The sequence below is a fragment of the Cebus imitator genome, unplaced genomic scaffold (genome assembly GCF_001604975.1).
Source record: "Cebus imitator isolate Cc_AM_T3 unplaced genomic scaffold, Cebus_imitator-1.0 Scaffold715, whole genome shotgun sequence".
NCBI classification, from domain to species: Eukaryota; Metazoa; Chordata; class Mammalia; order Primates; family Cebidae; genus Cebus; species Cebus imitator.
In genome coordinates this window covers 28010-40639 of record NW_016108030.1, presented here as the reverse complement: position 1 = coordinate 40639, position 12630 = coordinate 28010, and the positions used below count along the sequence as shown (strand labels likewise).

General features: G+C 38.1%; 1 protein-coding gene across 3 annotated transcripts in view; it reads right to left on the bottom strand.

Moving 5' to 3' along the window:
* IQCH (IQ motif containing H) overlaps positions 1–12630 on the bottom strand; it is a 265140-nt gene that overhangs the window by 246948 nt on the left and 5562 nt on the right. For all 3 annotated transcript variants that reach the window (XR_005198403.1, XM_017518947.2, XM_017518946.2), the window contains exons 2-3: positions 10125–10247; positions 8286–8380 (exon numbers count right to left, since the gene is read on the bottom strand). Coding sequence is in view for 2 of the 3 variants with exons in the window: in XM_017518947.2 (XP_017374436.1) it covers positions 8286–8380; positions 10125–10247 (218 nt within the window). In the remaining variant the exon portion in view is untranslated. The remainder of the gene's footprint in view (positions 1–8285; positions 8381–10124; positions 10248–12630) is intronic.

Sequence of the window (12630 nt, the reverse complement as noted above, 5' to 3'; positions counted from 1 at the left end):
TGTGAGAGCTAAAAAAAAAAAACAGTAGATCTCATGAATATAGAGAGTAGATTGGTGGTTACCAGAGGCCAAGAGGAGAGTGGCGAGGGGTGGTTGAAGAGAGATTGATTAATGAGTATAACACACAGCTAGAGAGAAGAAATAAAACCTAGTTTTTACAGATCATTAGAGTGACTATAGTTAACACTACTCTATGGTACATTTCAAAATAGCTAGGCTATAATAATTTGCATATTCCTAGCTTAAAGAAAAAATAAGTATTTAAGGTGATGGATAATTTAATTACCCTGATTTCATCTTTACACATTATAAGAATGTATCAGCCAGGCGCAGTGGCTCACGCCTGTAATCTCAGCACTTTGGGAGGCCAAGACGAGTAGATTGCCTGAGGTCAGGAGTTCGAGACCAGCCTGGCCAACACAGTGAAACCCTGCTTCTACTAAAAAAAAAATAATAATAATACAAACAATTAACTGGGTGTGGTGGTGGGTGCCTGTATCAATCCCAGCTACTTGGGAGGCTGAGGTAGGAGGTGGAGGTTGCAGTGAGCCAAGATCACGCCATTGCACTCCAGCCTGGGCAACAAGAACAAGACTCCATCTCAAAAAAAAAAAAAGTATCAAATTATCATATGTACCTTGAAGATATGTACAACTATTATGTACCAATAAAATAATAAATTGAATGAAGAAAGGACTTTGTGCTAATTTACACTTCCACCAGAAGGATAAAAGTATGCCCATTTTGCTGTAGTTTCATCAGCACTGAGTACTTTGGTGGTTTAAATTATTTGTTTTGCTTATTTTTAAAGAAAAAATAGTAACATATTGTTTGATTTGCATTTTTCTGGTTTATCTGTAGGATTAAACATTTTTGTTTCATTTGTGTTTCATCAGTTACCAGTGGCATTAAACACTTTTCACATGCTTACTGCTTATTTGCATTTCTCTCTGTGAGTGGTCTGTTGATGCTCTTCTGTCTATATCAAGTGTTCGGTTTTTTTGGGCAAGTGTATTTAAGAATCTTAGCAATTTTTGTGTCATATCTGTTGCAAGTGTTTTTCCAGCTTGTTATGTTTTATTTTATAATTGTTTTAAAAGTTTATTTTTTGCTTTAAAAAATTTCAAACTAGTGCAGTGTAAAGAACGGTGAGCATGCAAATGCCCCTCACATAGATTACCAAGTGTTAACATCTTGTTATACATGCTTTATCTCTCTCTCTCTGTGACTAGAGTGTAGTCATGTCATATACAACTGCACTGGAACAACCCAGAATAGATAGGATCCGTGATGTTTCAATAATTGAATGACAATGTACCTTCTAATCTACACTCACCATTTAACAAAAACCTCTTCCTCTCACCTTTTTTCCCTATCACTTGCTTTGTTCTTGTTTGTTTTCTTTTTTTTCCCTAAATACCAGCACAACAGAGCAGGCATAAAATGAAGATTTCTGTGCAGTTCTGATAGCGCTGGTACAGATGGCAGTCACCCTCCTAGTGTCAATAACCAAAGCATGGTCGTTAAGAACAGTGTGAGCAAATATCACAAGCAATAAAATCTGTGAAAGCCAGCAATAGTTAAGAGGAACTATCCTTTGACATAAAAGAAAAATCATTGACAAAGTGGTGATAACAGTGAAACTTATTTTGAAAACAATACAAAAGCACTTAGAGCTCTTTGGAGAAAATACACTACTTTTGATAATTTCTTTATCATTGTTTCAAGATGCTAGGAGAATCTTGCATTCGCTGGCATTCATTATCATCATTTTGTATACCTACTGGTTTGTCTCTACCAGATTTTTCCTTGAGCAATGCTGGCTAAAAGGGAAAAGTATCTTTTGTGAAAATCAGGCTTTCTGATTTTCAGGCAGTTATGGAGCAGAGGAGTGCTAGATTGTAGATACTTGATTAGGACTTGAGCCTTATCATTGATTATGCATATGATCTAGGACTGATTTACACAACCTCTCTGAGTCTCAGTTATCTCATCTTTAAAATGAAAGAGTAAATATTTACCTTGTAAGTTTAAAGAAAGTCCTTTGTAAACTGTCAAGTATCATGAAAATATTGATGATGATGAAGATCATAAGGATGATAATGAAGATGATCATTATCACATATTTGTTCTAAATTCTTTTTAAAGGTGTGTCTAGGAATAGTATTCATTTGGAATAAACTCTCCCAATTTCCTGGGTTTCCATAGAGTGAAGCCCCATATCTGAACAATGTTGATTCTCAGTTATTCATAGGAACTGCACTCTGCTGTCAAAGGAACAAACAGAGATCTGCAGTCATTATATGTCTCCGTCTCAGAAGGAGCTACTGCCCTAGGACTTTTGGCCTCTGACACTCCATCAGCCTCAGAGTCTGAGCAGGCATTGGCAGTTCCTGCCAGCTTCAGTGTCAGGTCCCAGTCCTGGTTCAATCCCAGTGCAAGAGGCACTCCAGTCTTTCATAGCAACCGGGTGGCAGAATGTCCAGGACCAAGCTCTTGATCATACACAGAGTTAGGCCCTCTATGTGGCCAAAAAATATTAATTCCAGGCAGTGACACTCATCCCAGAGATTCCGAGCACAAATCATCTGCGTTAGAAATATCAAGAATGTCCATTAAAATGCAGGTTCTAGGACGCCCCCCTGGGGGCCAGGGAAAGAAAACTGCACACAAAAGTTTGAGAACCATCACTCTAGACCTGTTGTCTCTCAAATATGGTACCCACAGCCCAGGGGATACATAAGATGATGCCATTGGTCATGTGAGGAAAGTATAAGAACTTCTATTTAAATTAAAAAAGAAATAAATAAGAAATTACTTTGTACTACCATTCGATATTCAGCTTGTCACTTAGTCCCCCATGGGGTAATGTCCCTTGCAGCTCTGGAGGCATCCTGAGAGTGGACGCTCCAAATCACAAAACAATGGACCAGCACTGGTGCATTTGCTCTCAGAGCATTAGAATGGACTGCAGTTTACTCACGCAGTGGGTTTATGAATTGTGTTATTTAATTTCAAGTGTGCTATGACTGAAAAAATGGATGCATCTTAAGGCTTTCTGCAAAAAGCACAATGTATTTTGAAGATAATAAGCATCCATGAACAAGAAAATGACAGAGCTGACATTTTTACTCTTAGCATGAGCTTTTTTCCTTCACCCACATTACAAAGTAAAAATGATGATTCAATCCAACTTAAGACAAGTCAGCCAAAGAAAACCCCAAAACTTAAAAGTTATCCAGAAGAACAACTGAAATGATGGACTTATACCTATCATCAATGCTGAACCTAAGTCTAGAGTAAGATGCCTTACGACATTAATCATAGCCAGTATAAAACCATCATAAGCAACCAGAACATTATAATTAATGAACACTATTAGCAAGAATTCAAAGTTTTGTGCTGTTCATACAATTTTTAAAAAATTTGGCCGGGCATGGTGGCTCACGCCTGTAATCCCAGCACTTTGGGAGGCTGAGGCAGATGGATCACTTGAGTTCAAGAGTTTGAGACCACCCTGACCAACATGGAGAAACCCCATCTCTACTAAAAATACAAAATTAGCTGGGCATGGTGGCGCATGCCTGTAATCCCAGCTACTTGGGAGGCTGAGGCAGGAGAATCGCTTGAACCTGGTAGGCGGAAGTTGCAGTGAGCCGAGATTGTGCCATTGCATTCCAGCCCAGGCAACGAGAGTGAAATTCCATCTCAAAAAAATTTTTTTTAATACTTTCTTCATCTTTACCTTACTAAAAAATTTATATGTTGGTATTTTATAATGTATTCACTATATATGATAAAAATATATAATTTATAAATAAATATATACATATTATGAATATATGCCCAAATTATTTGACTGATGGCTATGTGCAGTAAAAGGCCAGGCCCTGCTTCTGTCCCAATTTAAAACTTAAGAGAAAGTTAAGTCTCCTGTTTGATCCCCTGATCAAGCTTGCGACTGAGCTGCCCGCTCTTCAGTGAGTCGTGCCATTGGTAAATGAAAAACACCTTCCTACTTGGATATTCTAAGGACTTTGCTAAGGAACCACAGAAGAAAAATAAAATGAATTGTCCTATCTCCTCCTTGTAGGCATGAGAACTTGAAGAAATTCTGGGCGCTGTAACCTGCTTTGCATATAATCTTCTAGCAGTCCATGCCAGACTCTGAAGCCAAGTCTATTCATGACACTGTCTTGGTGCAAGTACAGAATCAGGTATGACTGGCAGCATTGAAAACGTCAGCCACGGGCGATAGTCTCCCATCTCTGGGATTCTCTTGTTTGTATCTATTCCCATCTACTGTTGTTGCTTCTCTTCTTCCCTGAGTCACACCCTATGACTTTCATTTTGACTCTCAGGACCTGCTTATTTACTTTGAAGACTCAGTGTGGACTTTTCCTGAGTTTTTTTTTAACCCTGTCTCATCTCATTTCATTTCTGACGGCATGCTACTTTTGCCCTACACATTCTCAGCTGGGTCTAAGCGATGCTCTTGCCACTCCTCCAGGTTTGTAGGGCCCATACAAACCCGACAGCTCCCCATCTTCCTGGTAAGAAGGCCAGTGATTATGCTATTGTATTGAACAGGAATTATATGATCCAAATACCAGCTCTGGGAACTAACTCCATGCCCCAGTCAATGTCTTCCTTCGCTCCTCCAGATACTAGTAAGGAGAAAGGGCACTTCTCGGCAAAAGATAACTGTATAAGAAAAGATTTCTGCCAGGTACTTTCTGTATTGTTCTCTGTAGCTGCAATTGCTACGTAGGTAGCTCTTTTCAGCTATCATAACTTGAAAATCTGCAGTCCAGACTCCTGGTTCTCTGTCAAGATGAGAGGATAAAGAGAAAGAAAGAGCCAGTAGAACTTGAGTATTGGATTATTTCACAAGCATTGGTGACAGATAGCTCTTCTCGTTTGCTTTTCCCCACCCCTTCCATTCTGAGGCTTGCTTTCTTGCTGCTTGTATGCCTGATCCTTTGATGACACACCTTCTCTACCTGCTATAGTTCTCTTGGCTGCCAACTATAGGCAGTGCACTTTGCCTTGCTAGGTTCTCTGGAATTCAAACTAAGAGCCAATATTTTAAGTTGGTAAGGTAACCGCTAACACTTTCTTCTCCAAGAATCCCTTTTATTATTTTCCCTATGGATTGTTTTAAAAGATTATGTATATTAACCTACTTTCAAGTCATAGTTTTAGTTCTAAATTTAAAAATTAAAGATATAAATAACCACAAACTAAAGTGTTTAATTAGTATAAACTAGCACTTTTTAAAAATTATACTTTAAGTTCTGGGGTTCATGTGCAGAATGTGCAGGTTTGTTACATAGGTATACACATGCCATGGTGATCTCCTGACATACTTATATCACCTTTTGCTCATGTGCCACCATGCACCGTAATTTGCACGGAGTTTGTCTGACTCGACGCTAGAGTTCTCAAGGTAACGACCTTCTTTTGAATTCCAAAGTGCACTAGCCATGGTGCTAGCACATAGTACAAATTCATTTCATACTTCTTGACTGGAATTAAATGTGGGCAGAAAAGATGGTCTAATTCAGGATGCCAAAGTAAGGATAAGGGAGAAGCGAAGATAATAGTTTTTTAGATTCACCCAGAAGTTTGTGGAGTTGTGGAGGGTCAATGTGTTGATACTACAAAGAAGTAACGATGACAGATAGTGTTCCTGTATCATCATGTCCACATCTTTTGGATATTCAGACCTTTCTGCTTCTCCAGGTCCCAGCTCAAGCTCAGCATTCTGAAATGACATTTCTCCTATTCCCCTCATAAGATCACATGCCAAAAATCTGCCAGAAAGGCAGAAGTTACTTATAATTCTTTCCAGCATTTTAAGAAATATGAGAGTACTAAATTATACATAGTTCATTACTATCCCTGTACCTCAGTGTTTAATGCTTTGACTTTGGCTAATTATTCTAATATATACAAAGAAGATTTCAATCAGTGAAAAGAACTTTGCAAGCTGAGGAAATTTTGGTTCTAATGTTCATTCTCTTTACCAACTCTCAGATTTTAGTCAAGTCTTTTAACTTCTATGACCTCATTTTTACATATTTATAAAATGAGGGTAACACTTATTGAGCCAATGACATACTTATTTTAAAGATCAAATAATATAAACATATTTTATACACTATCCATGGAGAGGATAAAGTATTATCACAAACATTTATTGAGGCCCTACCATGTACAAGACACTATGGTAAACTGGGACTACTGAGATATATGAGACTTTGTCGCTGTCCTCAAGAGCAATAAAGAAGTAACTACTAACATAAGGTAGTAAATGATGTCTGCCAAATAAGTTGTATGGTATGAACACTACATAAATTCAGAAATCATTTGAAGAGTTAAGGAAAAGCTTAATAAAGAAGAGGGGCAGGCATGGTGGCTCACACCTATAATCCCAGCACTTTGGGAGGCCCAAGCAGGAGGATCATTTGAGTCCAGGCATTGAAGACCAGCCTGGTCAACAGAGTAAGATCATGTCTATCTCTGTCTGTCTGTCTGTCTGTCTGTCTCTCTCTCTCTCTCTCTCCCCCCCATATATATATATATATGTGTGTGCGCGTGTGTGTGTGTATATATATATATACGTGTGTGTATGTGTCTGTGTATATATATATGTATATATATGCACACATAAGTGAGGGAGAGAAAGAGAGAGAGAGACCAAGACCAAAGCTGAATCATTAAAATAAACAGAGGAGTACAGTGGTATTTGGCCTCCTAGATGGCCCCCAAAGATCCCCACTCCCTGATATTCATGCCCTTGTATAATCCCTTTTCCTTGAACGTGGGTTAAACCTACTGGCTCACTTCTTACAACAGAACAGAGTAGAAGTGATACCACTTATGAGATTTGGTTACAAAAGGATTGTGGCTTCCATCTAGGGCACTCTTTTCCACTCTCTAGATCTCTTTTGGGTTACCAGCTGCCATGTTGTAGAAATACTCAGGCAGCCTAAGAGAGACCCACATAGTGAGGAACCAAGGCCTGCCAGTAACTATATGAGTGAGCTTGGAAGCAAAGTTTTCAGATGAGATTGTCCAGTTAATACTTAAATTGCAGCCTTGTGAGACATGCTGAGCCAGAGGCACTTAGCTCGCTGTGCCCAGATTCCTGACCCATGAAAAGTATTTGTTGTCCTAAGCTATTACATGAGTGATTTCTTATACAATAGACAACTAATACAAGTGTCTTGTAGGCAGTAGGGATGAAACTGTGATGAATACAGAGATGACAGACGTTTATGTCTGCAAGGAGGTCCAGGTGAAAATAGGGAGACCAGGAAAGGGCTGCCTCTACCAAAGGATGACGGATGCCTATGGCACTGCCTTCATGTAGAGAAAGGGAGACAGGTCCAATGTACACCCAAAGCTCTGCTCCCCAGTCATGACTTAGCTATGTCTACAGCTTTCCTTGGCTTCTCGGGCACTACTTATGAAACTTTACTTCACTGCCTGATATTATTCATTTATTCTGAGTACATACATAAAACACAAATAAGGGCTAGAGGATTTTTAACCTTAGTACAAAAGCGTAATTGACATTCATTCAAATTCAGGCCTGTACGTAAAAAGTCTGAAGGTAAGGCAAGGCCATTTATTTTTAACTCAATTCTAATTTTAATAAATCATCTTTCAGGATGCACATAATAGATATTTCAAGCAAGTTTTATTTTTGTTTTATTTACCCTGGATACCAAAATTATCTGTATAATCAAGCACATAAGACATTCTGGAAACCATAAAGTACCATGTGATCTAAATAGTGTGAAAAGTGATTTATATTAAAATGTTTCCTTTAAAAGTTAAATTTTAGATACCTTTCACTATAAAACAACAACAACAACAAAGAGTAACAGCAAAATCTACGACACTGAAATAATTATTATAGTGTCAAGCATTAGAACTCAATAAAAATAATCTATAATACACTTCACTGAAGTCTAAATTCCACCATTAACTTATTTTTTTTAATTTGCATAAAATTGAGGGGTATAAGTACAATTCTATTCCATGTATATACTGCTAGTGGTGAAGTTTTAGTTTTAATGTACACCCCACCTCAACAATGTTCACTGTACTTGATCTACCACTAACTTCTTATGCAAAATCTCTACTGAAATTAACAGAAAGGATGTAAACAAAGCCAAGAAATTTTTGCCTATATTTACAGTCAGCTCACTCGAGTGAGAAAAGTTATTTCTCAATTTTATTTACTTTGGGCTTTAAATGGCCATTTTACTTACCATTTGGAAGTCTGGGGAGTACAGAAGCTCTCATCATTAGCAGAAGTCGTTAATACATTCTGGTTTACAACATTTAAATATTTCTCAATGTGAATCTGTTATAGAAATGTCAAAGTTTAAGCAATTATTGTGGAATTAAGATACTCGGCTAATTTATTTCATTAGGTTAACACTCTGAATCCTGTAATTAAGCCAAAACCACAAGACGCTATGTATTATTATATGCCTAATGTATTATTAGGTATCTCAAGGCCAAATTACCTCAACCACCCCAAAAAGCAGAATAAACAACTGAGACTCAAAGCTTGAGTGACCTGTGGCACACTTTCTTTTTTTTTTTTGACAGGGTCTTGCTCTGTTGCCCAGGCTAGAGGGCAGTAGTATGATAATTGCTCAGTGTAGCCTTGACCTCCTGGGCTCCAGCAATCCTCCCACCTCAGCCTCCTGAGCAGCTGGGACCACAGACACATGCCACCATGCCTGGCTAATTGATTTTTTTGTAGACAGGATCTCCCTATATTGCCCAGCCTCTATGGCACTCTTTACAAATAAAATTGCACACAATAATCAGTAAAGTTTTAGCCAGGTAAATCTACTAGGCAATACAGACTTGGAGTAATGTCTCTCTTACAGGGACTTCAAGCAAGAATCCAAGGAAAGCATTTGGTCTTCAGGTAACATTATTTAAATGGGCCAATCCAAAGACTCCATCTGGGTCCAGTCCTCTCACCATCAGGTAATATGACAATGACGTGCTAGGAAATACACTACATTTCTCACAGCCTTGGGAGCTGAGAGATGAAGCGACAGAGCAGAGTAAAAGTCTGAATCAAGAGCAGAGACACTGGAAATAAGAAGTCTGGAAGGTGGAGATGGACCTTATTTAGCAGATGGAACCCACCAGCTTGCTTTATAACCCATTAGCTTGCTTTATCCTGGTCTGAAGACTGGATTTTCCCCTGACCTCAGATCTGTGTGTAATGATGAAGTTCCTATCTACTTTATTTCTCTAGTCAAATACTGGTACATTTCTTTAGTTTTACTTGATAATAACATTATAAAAATAAATAGCTCAAAATATTTAGGCTATTAGGAGAAAGTCAACTCTTATTTTTTTATTTACTTTTTTTCTCTTTTTTGAGACAGCATCTTACTCTGCAGCCCAGGCTAAAGTGCAGTGGGGCAATCAAGGCTCACTGCAGCCTCAACTTCCTGGGCTCAAGTGGTCCTCCCACCTCAGCCTCCTGAGTAGCTGGGACTACAGGCATGTGCCACCATGCCTGGGTAATTTTTTAAAAAAATTTTTTGTAGCGACGGGGTTTTGCTATGTTTCCCAGGCTGATCTCAAACTCCTGGACTCAAGTGATCTGTCCGCCTTGTCCTCCCAAAGTGCTGGGATTACAGGCGTGTGCCACTGTGCCCAGCCAACTCTTATCTTTTATAATCCCAGTAAATCCCAGAAAATCTACAATATTTTAATCAGGCATATTGTTGGGTTGACAGTAATTATTTTTCATCACTTCTTGGCCTTTTGGCTAAGATCAAGTGACAGTAATTATTTTTCATACTCCAAGTTATTTTTATAAAACCACATTTTAGGAGTTGTCACTGCATAATCTTACATTTAACCTACTTAAATTCTTTGTCAAATATGACAATATAAATCAATCAGTTAATAATTACGATGAGAACAAATAACAAAATAAGAATGCTGAGGACCATCCTAAATTCAGCTTTGTACAGAATTACTCAGGGTCCTATGAGAACCACAATTCTTTTCTTCTAGAGGATGCTTTGTCTCTTTCCAGTATTTTATTTAATATCTCAAGCTCTACTTACTTTTAACCCCATTTCAGTCCTTTTGATTGCTGTTTCAAGACTCTGAATGTCTAGAGTCTCTCCTTTTTCCTCAAGTGAGAATTCTGTTAATTTCTCCTTTAACTGATAAAGGTCTTCATGGACCTATAGGTATAAAAATGAAAAATATTGAAAGAATTCATAGTCTATCTATAGCAGATATTTAGGTTTGTAATGTACTTGAATTGGTAGAGCCAGAAAGCTGATTTTATGATTTTATGGTATTCATTGAAAAGGACCACCTTTATGCTTCTAAGATATTTTTTATTGAGAATGCTCTGTGATTGTCTCTCAGATTGTGAAAAACGATGCTTTCATATTATTTCTGTTTTTCCTTCCCCCATTAGAAAGATTTGAGATAAAACTGCAACTCAAATGGTTTCTACTTTCCTTTTTTTTTTTTTTTTTTTGAGATGAAGTCTCACTCTGTTGCCCAGGCTGGAGTGCAGTGGTGGGATTTCGGCTCACTGCAACCTCCACCTCCTGGGTTCAAGTAATTCTCCTGCCTCAGCCTCCCAATTAGCTAGGATTACAGGCACATGCTGCCACACCCGGCTAATTTTTTTGTATTTTAGTAGAGACAGGGTTTCACTGTGTTGCCCAGGCTGGTTGCGAACTCCTGAGCTCAGGCAATCCACCTGCCTCGACCTCCCAACAGGCTAGGATTATAGGCATGAGCCACCGCACCCAGCCCGGTTTCTGCTTTATTAAGTGGTTAAAGAGTTGAGTCTGAGATAATAAGAGGTTGTGCCAAATTCCAATTTCTACAAATTGGTTAAGAGGAAAGAAAACAAACTGCCAGCAAAGACACTGTAGCAGAACCAATGTCTTTCATAAAAAGTATTGTAAATGCGTTGTCAGTGCCTGTTGGTTTTCCATCCTAGGCTGGGTCTTCTCCACTTACTGCTCTGAAGAAGTAGTTTGTTAGGTGTTGTGACCTTGATTTTGGTTTATGTAGTGAGAAATGAAAATTATCCCTGAAGAAAAAGGAACATATGTTGTTAAACATTTTTCCTTCAATTTGTATTTTCCTTGGAAATGATGACCATCTTTCCAACATCAGGCACCCTTAGAATAAAATGAGCACTATGAAATTAGAAAGCACAAGATTCTCTGCATTCATATTAGAAACCAAACTTCAGATAAATACAGATGGCACCAATTATTGTATGGGCTGCTGCCACAAGAACAACACTGTTATGCAAATTTATGAACCCAACGCCTGTTTCAGCAACAGTCACACCAATAACAATCTGCAAACTGGGCTGCTAAAGCATTTTGAAGAAGTTACTTTTTCTGTTAGTATAACTGGACTCAACACTGATCCAGCCTGTGTTAGTGATTAGTCTCAAACGTTCCCATGGAGCCAGGTATTCAAAAGATCAGAATTTACATCTTTTCACTGATGGGCATCACAGTTTGGCCGATACATCTGGTCATTTGAACTCCGCACAAATTGTCATGTAAGGCCTTCAGAACTCCCAGATCGAAATTTGAACACAGCTACTGCTTGCCTGTAAGCGCTAAGGATAAAGAAGTACTTTTTCTATTGTTTTATCCAAATTACTGCTGCAAGCTGATTTGCCAACTAGTGTTTGAAAACATTTGGAAAGTCCAGAGAGGCAGTTCAAGGGCAAGGCCCTTTCTAGGCCTACATTTTTTTGGTTCCTCCTTTGAATGTACTGACTTTCCCTCTTCTAGTATCTGTAGCTCCATGTATCTTTCTGTAATTACGTCTATCAATTACTAGAGGGAGAGAAAACTGTACCAAAGGTTTTTTTTCCCCCCACCCGCCTTGTGTGGACAAAGAGATACTTCTTCATAGAGTTGTCTCTCAGAGTGTGAAAAATGATGCATTCATATTATTTCTGTTTTTCCTTCTTAAATTCATTAGAAATAGATTTAAGATAAAACTTTAAGATAGTATGTAATAGGCTTGGTACATAGCAAGAACTCAATAAAAGGCAGGGGAACATAATTCCTAGCTTTATTACCTATTAGTCACATGATTTCCACATATATCCAAATTTTCTGAATTTCTAATTTCTTTGTCCAGAAGAAAAAAAGAATTACCCTACCTAAAATTGTTGAATGAAAACAAGGTAATATGTATGAAAATGGATCAATATAGGCTTTGGTGCTGTCAGGTAAGAACTGGAATCCTGCTGTCTTCTTCACTAAACTGAACTTGGGAAAGTTACTTAGCCTCTTAGAGGCTTAGTGTTCTCATCTGTAAAATGGGAATAATAATAGCTAACTCTGAATAGTGGTAAGAGTAAAATGAGTAAAAATATAAGTATTTATACAGTGCTAAACACATGGGGGGCACTGAACAAATGTTAATTCTCCTCTTCTGAAGCGTAAAACCTAGTGAATCTCCTCACGCTATAGCTGATACTCCTTAAATGTTAAATGAATTGACTTGCTCCCTAATCTTTCTAAAGAGTTTTTCCTTTTCTTGCTAGATATTTTCTCCTCCCCTGTTTTT